The 14,027-nt window shown below is 35.1% G+C and overlaps 1 protein-coding gene across 3 annotated transcripts in view; it reads right to left on the bottom strand.

Moving 5' to 3' along the window:
- The window catches only part of SEPSECS (Sep (O-phosphoserine) tRNA:Sec (selenocysteine) tRNA synthase), a 31,700-nt gene extending 17,806 nt beyond the window's left edge, over positions 1 to 13,894 (bottom strand). For 2 of the 3 annotated variants that reach the window (XR_010024436.1, XM_063107813.1), the window contains exons 1-6: positions 13,727 to 13,894; positions 12,785 to 12,939; positions 10,733 to 10,851; positions 10,244 to 10,402; positions 9,228 to 9,381; positions 5,877 to 5,979 (exon numbers count right to left, since the gene is read on the bottom strand). Coding sequence is in view for 2 of the 3 variants with exons in the window: in XM_063107813.1 (XP_062963883.1) it covers positions 5,877 to 5,979; positions 9,228 to 9,381; positions 10,244 to 10,402; positions 10,733 to 10,851; positions 12,785 to 12,939; positions 13,727 to 13,840 (804 nt within the window). In the remaining variant the exon portion in view is untranslated. Of the gene's footprint in view, positions 1 to 5,876; positions 5,980 to 9,227; positions 9,382 to 10,243; positions 10,403 to 10,732; positions 10,852 to 12,784; positions 12,940 to 13,530; positions 13,608 to 13,726 lie in introns of those variants that run through there. The other variant, XM_063107814.1, reaches the window with a different exon arrangement.
- Positions 13,895 to 14,027: the final 133 nt, after the last annotated feature.

Raw genomic sequence — 14,027 nt, forward strand, 5'->3', positions numbered from 1 at the left:
AACGGAATGTTTACCTACTAGAAATGTGATACTAAGTTCTGGTTCCATCCAGCATAGTCCATAACCTTCTGTCTAATGTGCTTCAATTTTTGCCTCTTAAAAATAGAGATACTATCTAAATTTCAACTAAGACAGTTTTTTCCTTTATCTGTAGCCACAGATTTTCAATCTGTATTCACAATCTACATTCCTATTAATATTACAGCCACATTTGACCTTCATTTTCACACATCCATATCTCAGGGAGAATAGAAGGTGCAGATAACTAGCCTAATCTAAGACACCAGATCCAGGCAACAGGCAGATGCAGCAAACACAGGGAACAGGAGAAGACTACTCTAGAGGCTATCACATGACTGTTTAAATCTTAACCTTCCCATTACCCCTCCTTCCTAAATTCTTAAGAAACTATCATCACAGAATATCCCACCATATCAAGGGAAAACAGAAAAGCACACCCATATGAGACTAATAAATAACTGAAAAACATGCAAAGTAGCAGCATGTAAAAATAAAGTGGAACAGTCAGAGTTGCACCTTTATTAACATTTACATACTGTCCAAGGCTTCCTGAGAGAAACATGAGCCTAAATTGGGAGCAGGAATACTAAGAGAGCAATTAGTGCACCAGACTTTGCTAGAATCTTTTCATCACTAAAACACAAAGCATTTAAAAGGTAGCACTCTCTGTAGCAAGAAAACAAACAGGTCAGACCCAATCTCAGGAATAGTACATAGACCTCATTTCCCACACTGAAGTCATAGGCTACTCAACAAGGAGAGAGAGAAAAACAAAAACAAAAGAACCCTAGACGGATGGAAGAGCTTAAGCAGAATAGGAAACATAGGAGCATGTTCTATAAAGTAAAGGGCTGCCATTTATCAGTTCATTAATTTGCTCATTTATTTATAGCACAGATATCTGAGCACTTATCATCTGCCCAACATTGTTCTAGGTTCTGGGGACAGCAACAGTTAATTCAATAAATAATTTATCATATAAAATTACTGCAAGAATTTACTGAGTGCTTCCTGTGTGTCATGCAGTGTTCTAAGCACTTTACATTCATAATGCACTTAACCATCACAATAACCATATGAGGTAGATGCTACTATAACACCTATTTTACAGGTGAGAAAATTAAGGCACACTGAAATTAAACTGGCCTTCCCAAAATCAGACCAGTAGTTAACAGCACAGCTGGGACTCATATCCAAGCAGTTAAAGCACTTTACTGAAGGTCACCCATGTAATCAGAGATGCAGCAGGAACTAGAATCTAGATAATCTGGATGAAGAGCCCATGTTTAAAAGATAAAATATTGGGCTAGCCAGTTAGCTCAATTGGTTAGAGCGTGGTATTGATAACACCAAAGTCCAGGTTCAATCCCGGTACCAGCCAGCAGAAAAAAAAAAAAAAAGAAAAAGAGATAAAATATTATTCCTATGGCACTTCCATTCTTCCAACTACTCATGCCAAAAGTCTTGGAGTCCCTGAATTCTCATTTTCTCATATCCCACCACATCTAATTCACCAGCATATCCTGCAAAATCCACTCTCAAAATACATCTGAATCCAACCATTTCTTACTACCTTCACAGCTACCACCCTGGCCCAAGCCACTAACATATTTCACATGGGCTGCTACAACAGCCTTCTACTCTTGCCCCCACTACAATCTATTCCCCATAGAACACGTCACTTTCCTGCTCAAAACTCTCCAATGGCTGAAGATCATACCAAGAATAAAATCTCAAATCCTTAACACCCCTCAAATCTCTAATACCATTGTTCTCACTCATTATGGTCCAGCTATACTGGCTTCCTTGCTATTTCACACACATTCCAAGCATACTCCTTTCTCAGGTCTTGACACTTGCCATTACCTTCTGTCTGGAATCTGTCTCTGGAGAGCTGCATGGCTCACCATTTCACATCATTCCAGACTCTGCTCAAATGTTACTTCTTGGAGCGAGAGGCCTTTCTGGTTGACTCCATCTAATCTGACACCCCTCCTCCCCCAAATACCAAAGCATTCATCAAGCAAGACCTGTCATACTTTTAAGGCTTACTGTCTGCTTCCCCAGAAAAACAGAATGCTCCATCAGGGTTAAGAATCTTATTGTATTCACTACTGTATCCCCAGTGCCTACCCTGATGCCTGGTATATCGGTAGGAACCCAGTAAATATGTAGGTGTTTCAAAAAGTTCATGGAAAAATATATTCAAAGATAATATGAATTTTTCCATGAACATTTTGAAGACCCCTCATATTTATTGAATGAATTGACAATTAGGTCCATGAATAAGTAGTAGTAACACCTACTTCTTTTAAATTCTTAATAAGTAAAGTTGGTGCTTCCCACACTTTTGGAGCTTTACAATTCATTCTGACTGTCCTATACGCATATTTTTGCGACTCTATTAATCCCTCTCTATTAATCTGTCCTAACATCCATATTTCTTTAATCTCCTAAGTTAGTCATTTTAGTAAATATAAACAGAAATATAGGTTCTTCAAAGATAACTTCCCTGGGGATTACATATGCATACCAGAATATTCTATATCTCAGCATTAAGTCATTCTGAGGCATCTCCCTAAAAAAAAATAAAAAATCGGAAACACTTCAGTTATAGTTTCATTGATTACTGCAATACCATTTTCTCAAGAAAAGACTTGCAGTTTTAATACTTTGTTTTTTAAAGAAAAATATCAGGCTTTGGAGTCACACTGAACTAGATGGGCTGTTTCATAGCTATAGGACTTTGGGCAAATCACTTAACCCAACTCAGTTCTTTCATGGGTGGAATGGAAAATATACCTTAAATCATTAGGATTAAGTTAATAAACTTAATTAAGAAGCCTAGCCGGATACCTGGCACATGGCCTCAGTAATGGCATATATTACCAATCACCAATAAGAACTATTGAGATGAATTAAACCAAAGTTTAATTTTTTAGAATGTCATGAAACAGCAATAGCACTTAACAAGACCCATTTATTTGGTATAAAGCAATAATGCCACAATGCCGATTTGGGAGAAACAGAATGTATGTACTGCTTTTTTTTAAAAGAAAGAAATGCAAAGTTTAGAAGGTACTACTATATCTGCAACAATACAATATTTGCATTTAAAAATTTATTCACCTATCTTATAGTTTTATTTTCTGGTTAAAATGGTAGTAAAAGCTCCTCATGAATGCAGAGAGGTGGTGCATTCATATTATAAAGCAGGATATTAGTGATGCACAACTCCAAGGGCACCTTCTGTATTGTATTCTGAAGCTCATTTTCTTTTTGCCTTAATCGTTTTCTAGTATTCAAAAATATGTTGTAGGCACCGAAACACTGAGCACTTCTGGGTTAGGTAAGTAACATCACAGTAATTGTCAAGGAACATGAAAATGATCATTAAGACCATAAGCAAAAGAGTGTAGAAATATAACACTAAGTTTAAAAATTTTTTAATTTAATGTTAAATATACACAATGACTATAACTATGTAAAAAACAATACATGCTTATAAAAAGAGAAAAAGAAGATACATAAATTATTAAAGGTATTTGTTAGGGCAATAAGTTTGTGAATTATCTACTCCTTCCTCACTTTTTTGAACTTTTATTAATGCTGATGTGTTTGACTTGAAAGAATTGAGGCTGCTAAAAAATTAAAGAGGAAGAGAAGAGCAAGGGGAAATGGGACAGAAGGAATAAAAATGAATCACTGAAACAAAATGTTTTTCATGATTTCCAGCACAGAAATGTTATTCAGCTATCAAAAAAAAAGAAAAAAGAAAAAAGTAATCCTGTCATTTGCAGCAACATGGATGAAAGTGGAGATGATCATGTTAAGTGAAGTAAGCCAGGCACAGAAAGACAAATACCACATGGTCTCACTCATATGTAGAATCTAAAAAAAAAAAAAAAAAGTGGTTCTCATAGAAGTAGAGAGTAGAATAATGGTTACCAGAGGCCAGGAGGGGAGGAGACCAGGCAGAGAGGACATGGTAGATTAAGAGGTACAAAACTATGCTATCTACCTGTAGTGAATCATAGTATGGTATATGCATCTATTGAAATGGCACACTATACCTCACAAATATGTACAAGTAAATGTTAAAATAAAATAAAATTCATTAATTAATTTTTAAAAAATGATTTATAGCACAGAAAATTGTACACCCTTCCTTTGCTACTAAACAAATTTGATACAATCTAGTCTGGAATTGTGAGGAAGTCTTAAAATGTTAAGGAATAGAGAAAAGGATACCAAGGAAATGGTAAACGGTCTTTCTGTAGAAGTTTTAAGAAATCTGGACATATGATGCCTACAAACAATCCACCTCTGTACTTCTGTTACATAAACTAATCCATTTCCTTACTGGTGAAGCCAATTTGAATTGGGTTTCTGTTACTTGCAGCCAATGACATCCTAACTGACATAACCTTTGAGTAAAGAAATTAAGCAAATCAGCTATTACTATTATTATCCTATAAACCACATCTATATCAAAGATGATACTAGTATACTCAAAATGATAAAAAAAAAAAAACCATAAAAATTTACTAGATAGGATCTGCTGGACTTCGGAGCATTCACTACTACATTGGAGGTGGTCATAGATAATCTGTGAATAACTTATGTCCACATAACAGAAATCACATGTATGTCAAAACTGAATGTGTTTAATATCATTATGCACACAAATCATAAAACCCATATCACACACGGATAAATAAACACTTCATTTATTCATTCACTTTGCTCGGTAATCCAGTTAGTGAGTGTCGGTTATGTACCAGGTACTGTCCTAAGTACTGAGGGCATAACAGTGAACAAAACAAAGTTCTAGCCCTAAGTTCTATTGTCAGGGTAATAGCCCCAATAGTTATAACTAGACAATAAACAAACTATATCAAGTGGTGATAAGTGCTACGGAGAAAAACAACAAGGAGCCATCGTTATTTTACATATCAGTAAGTAAGAAAAAAATTATCAATTAACACTGTAAGACATCACTGATTATAGGACATCCTAATTTCAGAGATGTGGAAAGCTGCACACCTTAAAAATCAATGAATATGGTAAAACAGGAAAAGGGAGATAGAAAACAGTAGCAAAGCAGAGGGAAGTGTTATTTTAGATCAGGTGTCTGAGAAAGTCTCACTGACCTAAAGAAAGTAAGGGAAGAAATCATGCACTCTCTAGAAGAGCAATCCAGTAAGAGGGAAGAGCAAGAGCAAAAGCGAAGAAGTGTGCACACATGTGACACAATGGAGGAACAGAAAGGCAGCGAGGTGGCTGGAGCAGAGTGGTGAGAGGAAGAGCAGTAGGAAATAAAAGCAGAGAAGCAGCTGAGCCCTGAATACGCAAAGCCTTGTAGGCCACAGCTCTTACTCTACCTGAGATGGGAAACACAGGCTAGGATCTAGTTGATGCTTATAAAAACAACAAAACAGCCTGCCAACTCCATAGTTACATGCTAGAATGTTTATAAATGAAGTCATTTCCAGTCTAGGACAAGGCAAAATGATTCCTTAAATACAGAATAAAATCACCAACACAGTTTTTAAAATCCAGCATATTAAAAAGATGATAATCCTGGTAATGAAACATTCTCAGAAAGTTCAAATCTAAGCTATTGAAGTACTTCTATGTTGCTTCTGAACTACCAAAGCTATTAGCCCAATTATCACCATACTTGCAAAGAATAATGACTTTTACTGAGAAAATATCAGACACAGGTTTCTAATGCTCCCTGAAGTGGAAGGTGCTAGATAACTGTTTTTGCCATACTAGGTTGTAAGAAAAAGTAATAATCCTGTAATGTGTTAAAATCTACTTTTTCTTGACATCTTTTTAAACTCTCTTACCTGCTGAATGAGGTGCATACACTTTGAAGACTGCACTCCATAAGCATTGTTGACTATATGTGGAATGCCATAATTAGCACAAATCACAGCCAGTTCTTCTAATCTACAAACATAAATATTCAATAGAAAGACACACTGTGCTTTATAAATTACAGTGTGGATTTTTTTAAAAAAATTTAAGTTATACTTAATGTACAGAAAGGGAAAAAAATGACAATCCCTAAAATTTCTACTGCAGTATTTTAGCATATAATTCAGCAGCTTAGAAATCCATAGCAAGCACTTTAGAATAAACCTTAAAAAGCTTTTAAATTAATGTCATCAATGAAAGAAAAAAAGTACTTATAAAAATTTATGTAGATGGTAACTTTTAAATCATTTTAAAATTTCCTAAATAAAAAGCAAGAAAATTATTTATAATGGCCCCTCACAGGGTGGTATGCTCTTTTTAAAATGTTTTTGGTTGCTTACCGTACAGAAGCTAGTATCTGCAAAATAATTAGCATATCCAGAAATCTTAAGAAATCTCACATTAAACATCTCATAAAATAAAAAATGCATTTTCAAACAGACTTTAATGTATTAAAAAATACAGAACATTAAAATATTTCAGTACTAAAACAACTAACATTTTCCAATAACTTGGATACTAAAAAATCTCTTAAATAGCTGTTGGTTTTAAATCCACTCTTACTTTCTCATTTTACATCTCTCACATCAAGGCAATATAAGAGTCTAACTTTACGCAAAGTAAGGTAATAAATTTCAGTTAGAGCATAATAAATAAATGTTCCTTCACAAAACTGAATACTACTTGTGACTGAGATCATTTCTAATAGAAATGTCTTCACACTATGAAACTAAAACTAAATCCTATGGTTTAGTAAATTTTTTTTTCAAGTTTCCTTTCTATAATATAAAGAATTTGGAAGCAAAGCATTTTTATACAATAAAATCCTTTTCCACAAAAATGATTTCATATATATATATTACATAGTTTTATTACCTATTTATGCATAATACATTCTCTTTTTCTAGTAGATGTACATTAATGTTTTTAAACTATAAACAAGAATAAGATTATTGTGTTCATCTGTCAAAAGCATTCAATTTGCTTCCTTGAAGTTTTATGAATTAAAAACTCATTTTATCATTCATTTTCATAAACCTCACAAATTGATATGGAAATCCCTTTTGTTATTTAAACTAATCGGATGATGTTTTAAACAAAATAAACATTCTGGGATACACAAGTGTTTTCTTCTTAAGATAAAAGGTACTTTTACCTACGTGTGTTCATTCCAATGAACGCATTCCTAAATAAAGAACTTCCTTGAAAATAAGACCCTATAATAACATTAAAGTTCTATTAAAAAAAATCACTTGTGAGTAGTTTTAAATAATCTAAACTGATAAAATCTGTTAATAGTGTATGCAAAAAGTTATTAAATGAAAGGCAAGGAGAAGCAGAAAAAATATTTTCCATTTGAATCAAATTGTATTCTAACTCAGAAGCCAATTTAAGGTGTTTATCAATTAGATAAAAAATGATAGCCTTTTAAAAACATTTCTTTTAAGTAAATTTCCCCCACAATAATCTCTGTCCAATTAATTAATTAATAATGACAAAATATAAGGGTACTTTCAAAAGTTCCTGAAAAAATGGAATTGAAATATGAACTTTTCTAGGAACTTTTTGAAGACCACTTGTATATACTATACCCATTAAAATTAAGACTGTAAAGGAACTAAGTAGTTTCTAAATTTAATAAAATCAGAAATTCAAACATATTACTAACTATACATCACCATTTTCCTAAACTTCATTTTTATCTGAAACAGTGATTACCTAAAACTACTAAAAAGTGACAAATGAGAATTTTGCTGACTGATAAAAAACTTTGACTCTAGTAGTTAATAGAAAGGGTCTTCAAAAAGTTCACGGAAAGATTTGTATTACCTTATAATCCTATTTTTCTACAAACTTTTGAAGTACCCTAGTACATGTAAAATATCTAACACCATGCCAGGCATACTATAAACATTAAAAAAATTAGTCAACAGCAAACAAAAACAAAACTATCCTCAAGGATAAAAATAAAACTGATACAAATATCCATATGCTGTTCTTGAAAATGTGATTTATTTTCTATCACATTAAAATTTTTCTAGGTATCAAAACCATCAATTAAGAAAAAAGAGATATTTAAAATTTCAATACAAATTTAAAATCTGGTAAGTAATGAATAAAGAACTAAAGCATATGCAATATGTTCTTAAAATAGAATTTACAGGCTCATAAATGTAGCAAGGAAAATTTTCAAGAGCATAGTTTTAAAACTGTCTGTTAAAATCTGCCTATAATATAAATAAAAGTTAACATGCATTCATTACTGCCAAATAATGTGATTCCATGAATTAAAACTAAAGTATAACTTGATGCTACAAGAAAACTCCAAAGTGGGACTGGCTGGTTAGCTCAGTTGGTTAGAGCACAGCCTTATAACACCAAGGTCACGGGTTTGGACCCTGTACCAGCTAGTCACAAAAAAAAAAAAAGAAAAGAAAAAAGAAAAGTCCAAAGTCAGTATAGTTCTTACAAACTATTAGCACTTCTGTTCAAAATGTTAAAATGAAACAAGAGTTGTCAAAAACAGAAATCTGTATTATTAGACCTGAGCCTATAACATTTTCAAATTAAAATTTATGGCTATCTTTTAGAAAAGTAAACATTTGCTTTTTTTCCTATTTGCTTTTTATTTTAATATTTGTGTTATTCTCAAAATGCTGACAACCACTATGCACACCTAAGTGCATATGAGTTAATCTGCCAATTTAAAAAAATTCAAAGGAAAGTAAATAATTGCAAATTTTCAATTTAAAATCTGTTAAAATGAATAGTTCCTATGGATGAAAACGAAGTGTAAGATCAAAGGGAGACAGCAATGAAAACAAGTAAATCCAACATTTAGCTTAGAAAAGAAACTTGTACTAAATAACAAGGAAAAAGATGTTAAGAGATCAGAAACAGGATGAGGAGCATGAAAATATAGATGGTTTGGGCCGGCCCGTGGCTCACTCGGGAGAGTGCGGTATTGAGAAAAGATAGATGGTCTGCATCTATTCAGGTAATAAAGGGATCTCCACCTTATACTAGTTTTTTTTTCTTATAAATATCAAATAAACATTTGATAATGTTTATTTTCCCAAGCTATATGCTACTTCTCCACAAGGTCAATCTACTCTCTTAGGACAGCCCACTCACCTATTTACTACCAAATGTTATTTAAGCATATTTGAGAATCAGTATACGGTACTTTATTTAAAAGACAATACGTACAAATCATTTACCTATCAGGCACCCTTGGAGCAAAACAGGATGTGGTAGAATGAATACACAGAACATAATCAGGCCCAAGTTCCTGGACTTTAGCCTCCACTGCTTTCAGGTCTGTGCGCAGCTCATCACCTTCCAAAATGTTTTCTATCACCACAGGTTCAAAACCTAACCAATCCAACGAGAAATCAAATGTTAGTTTGAACTAAAATAAGGGAAGATCCTGGAACTCTAGGAAGCAGTGTCATTCTACACAAGAACTCTAAGTATTTATTTTGGTCAATGAACTTCCCTCTAGTAATAAAGACCTGGCTCAATACTGGTATTAGTCAAAGACAGGTCAAAATAATGTAAAGGAAAACTAAACAATTAGGACCACAAATCTATTTAATACTTTGATATGACAAGAAAGAAAAATTCTGGAAGGTAAGAAAAACAAATGTTAAGTAGATATCTAAAGAAGTATTAAACACGGACACTGATGACAAAAGGATCACTTAGTTCCAGCTCAATTTCAGTCCGTAAAAAAGTAAGTCTGTTCATCCTCTGGTAATATTTCAGTTTTATTTTAAAGTTCACTTTATTTTGGAGATGGACATAAATAACATGTTCGAGTATTGAAACAAATCACAATCAACTTAATATTTTACCTCTAAAGAAAAGCATAATGAATTTCAGTAACCTGAGGATCACTGACCCATCTTGCAGCTTACAAGGGCCTACTAATTTAAATATAAACATTGTTTTCAAATTTTCAATTGAAATAGTATGCATAATTTGTGTATAATCAAAGGTGCCCCCATAAATAATAATGTAACTTTTTATGGTAAATATTTAGGTATCCATAAACTTAAAAGTTGTATAAAGCAATATATACACTAAATTTTATGTTATGTATATTTTACCATAATTTTAAGAAAAAGAAATAGGGGAACAGATTTAGTTTATTTTTCATTTATCTATTTCTACATAAAAAGTTTGAATTTTCTAATTGTAATATTTCAAACGTTATATACAACACTTCTTTTACCTGCAGTAATCATGGATTTAAAGCAGGACTTCTGGTCTATTCGTGGCCATATAATATACTTTGCCTTTGGTCTTTTGTGTCGTAACGTTAAGAAACACAGGGTTAGACTCATACCAGTTGCCATAGGAACTACGAAGCAGCTGGCTACTGTATGGACACCTACAAATAAGAAGTAAAACAGAAATCACTTATCCCATTAAAAAACCAACATCCTTCTTGAAGAAATCATACATTTCTTCTCTCAAATAATAAGAGTTGTAGCCCGATGCTTCTCTTTCTGTACTTGCTCCCAGGAACCGCACTTCCAAATTTATCATCCAGGATTATGGCTCTGATTTTCTACCTTATTCTAAAAGACTTTTTATATGCATGTCTTTTCAAAAGCCACTCATGTTCTTTTCAGCAAGAGGCAGTAATAAAAAAAAAAAAATTAAGCAAAGGTGTGTGTACCTGGTCAGCCAAATGTGTTATAATTAATATAGTACATACCAGCCAACTTTATGATGTCCAAGACCAAAGAATTGGTAATTTTGTTCAAAAGGCTAGAGCCTGCAGCTTTTGGTTGCACAGCAGAAATATCACCCGATCGCCCAATTCCATGAATGAACCTAAGCAAAAAATGGGCCAACAACTGGACAAATACATTCAGTGTTCTAAGTAACCTAATATATAAGTACATAAGTATATAAATATAATAACCAAAAATCCCTGGAAGCATTATTTGGTTGCTGTAGATATATTTCATAAACTATTAATAATATGGAAATACCCTATTTAAATTGAAACTATTTCATTAATTATGCTGTGGTAGCTAGTCTCCACAGACAGCCCCCATCAATTCCTTTTCTCCCTATGCCCACATGCTACTCTCACACTAAGAGATGGAGTTTAATTCCCTGCCACTTGAATCTGGGCTAGCCTTAGTGACTTGCTTGGCTAGGAGAGTCTAGGAGAAGTGACTTTTAGGAACTTTCAAGCTAGGTCATAAGAAGCCTCAAAGCTTACACCAGGCCTCTTGAAGGGCTTGCTCTTGGGACACTCCCTCTTACAAACCACCTGCTATGCTGGGAGGAGCCCAAGCCACAGGGTAAGGCCACCTGAGGGTCCTAGCAATGGAAGTGAGTCTTCTTGACTGCCCACCTGAACCTTCAGATGACTAAACTCCTAGCCAATATGTGAACGCAACTGCACAAGACCAAAGCCAATACTCACCTTGCTGAGCCCAGTTAACCCACAAAACTATGAGAGATAATAATATATGAATGTTTTAAGCCACTAGGTTTTGGGGTGGATTGTTATACAGCAATAGAAAACTGGATAAATGTAACATTAAATTCTCTTTTTTCTTTCTTTTTTCCCCTAAACAGAGGAGTGGGTTAAGTTCCAATGGAGATGAGATGATGTTTCAAATATTGCCTTACTTTCGGAAGAACTACATGCTCCTTGAAAATTAGTGTGCAAAATCTACTCACTTTAAATTAGATGGTATTATACACTATTTAAAGGTACCACTGAACATACTTTAAAACAAAAAATCCTTTTGTAACTTGAATAATTTGTAACTTATAGTCAAATAGATCAGAAATTCTTATCACAGAACACTAGTGTTGTACTTTCTTACTACTGAAATCTCATGTACAAAGCATTTTTTAAATTTATAATATTACCAACCATGTTATCAGCCCATTGTTAACCATGAAATTTTCATCCAAGTTACACCCTCTTTATCATTAGTTTGACTTCAATGGTCTTAACTGAAATAAAATCCTACTATGCCTAGGAAAATTTCATCATGATTTAAAATCATGGAGGACAGGAGACAAGAATCTATTTCACAGAAAGGGTAGAGGACAGAGAATAAATTATCATATTTGGAACCACTACCAATTAAATGGCTATCAAAACTGATAAAAACTTCCTGAAATAAAGCAAAAGAAAAAAGTAACTTAAAAATCTAATACACCTTTTCCCACATCTATTGCAACAAAGTGAGGTACCTATAAAATGGGATTCAGTTTAGACACAGATGTACACTGTTTTTCATTTCTAACTATAAATCATTCTCCAAAATACCTGCAAAGGGGCTGGCAGGTTAGCTCAATTGGTTAGAGGGACCAGTTATAACATCAAGGTCAAGGATTCGGATCCCCTTATCAGCTAGCTGTCACACAAAAAAAGTACCTGCAATGCCAGGAAACTATAAACCTCCTTAACATATTTTGAAGTCTTACAACCAAATATATTAGGTTAAACATTCTTAACAGAACTATAGCCTGTGTAACCATCCAGAACCTGACACAGTAACTACCACATATTTTTACCCTATTGTCTTTGAAAACTTCTACACTACTATTTTTGAAAGGCACATGCTTAGATAAATTGTTTCCATCTCCCTGTTACATATGGTTTACCTGCCCATTTGAGTAGAGAGATGGTTTACAAACGGACATTTTAGAATTTAATAAGATGAATACTGCTGCCACTAATTTTAGCCAAAAATAAAAATAAAAAATGTTTTCACATGCTACTTTAAAAACATACCTGTAATGACGACGAGCGACTAATGCAGATGCCACTCTCCCTTCCCTTTCTCCCACACCACAATTGCCCAAGAAATTGTTGCTGTCCATGATTGCAAGTTCATGTAAAAAGAGTTCAAGTGTGCTTTCATCCCAACCATCTTCTGGACACTTGCCCTTAAAAAAACAAAGTTTATAATTATATTTTAAAAAACCTATCGTTCCCTAGGAGCCCCCCATCAATGAATTTTAAATCTTCTTAATGTGTACTCTGCCATGCTCCTTGCTTTCTAAAACTCAGACACAAACTCAGCACTATAAAGAAACCACAAATAGGCAAAACGTTTGCGTTATATTTGATTACAGTTCCCTACAGATTGCGAGAAGGGGTGATAAAGATTTACCCAAACTTTTAAATTTCGGTAAGTTAATGTAACTGAAAACCAATACACCAAATCTTCAACGACGACTCTTCAAAAAAGGGTGTTCTGTGTAGGGGCTGTCAAACTTCAGTGAAGTTAAAATTCAGGAATCCTGGCAGGCGCAAGACCTGGGACGTTCGGCGGAAGCATCCCCGTTCGAATTAGTACATCGTGGTTTGCAAACACCATGTGAGTTTGCACCCTGAGTCCTCGGGAGTGGTGAAAACTGGAAGGTGCGAACTTTGCCCTTTCCACAAACAAAAAAGTAAACTAACTGGGACTTGCCCTCACTGCCGCATCCCTAAATTAGAAAAAAAGAGGGACTCAGCACTCTGACCCCACTCACCCCCTAAGAACACTCTCTGGGGTTCGCTGGCTTTGGCGAGGCTGAAAAGGCACAGAGCACAAGCTCGTCAGGGTAGTGCCAGCCAAGCGGCGACAGACTCTGGGGACAAGCCTCCACCAGCAAACAGGCGCCGGTGACGCAGGACCCAGCACTGCCGAGGGAGCGGCGGCGGGGGAGGGGACCGACACTTCGGTACCTTCTCCAGAAGCAGCCGCATGAGGTGCTCGTGTGAGCGGCGGGCCTCACAGCCCTGCCGCACGTACGCCGGCGACACCAGCCGCTCGCCCGCCGCCAAGGTCTCGCGGTTCATGACGGCGGGGGCCACTGGGGCGGAGACGCGGGAGAACCACCGCCACACGCCGGACACACGACGGAACCAGAATGCAACTCGCCGCCGGGACGGTACGGCAGGGCCTTGGGACAAAACAAAAAACAAACAGAAAGAAACCAACCACGCCTCGCTCTTGCACATGCGCGAACCGCCCTGGATGGGGCGC

This window comes from Cynocephalus volans, chromosome 9, assembly GCF_027409185.1.
Source record: "Cynocephalus volans isolate mCynVol1 chromosome 9, mCynVol1.pri, whole genome shotgun sequence".
Taxonomy (NCBI): domain Eukaryota; kingdom Metazoa; phylum Chordata; class Mammalia; order Dermoptera; family Cynocephalidae; genus Cynocephalus; species Cynocephalus volans.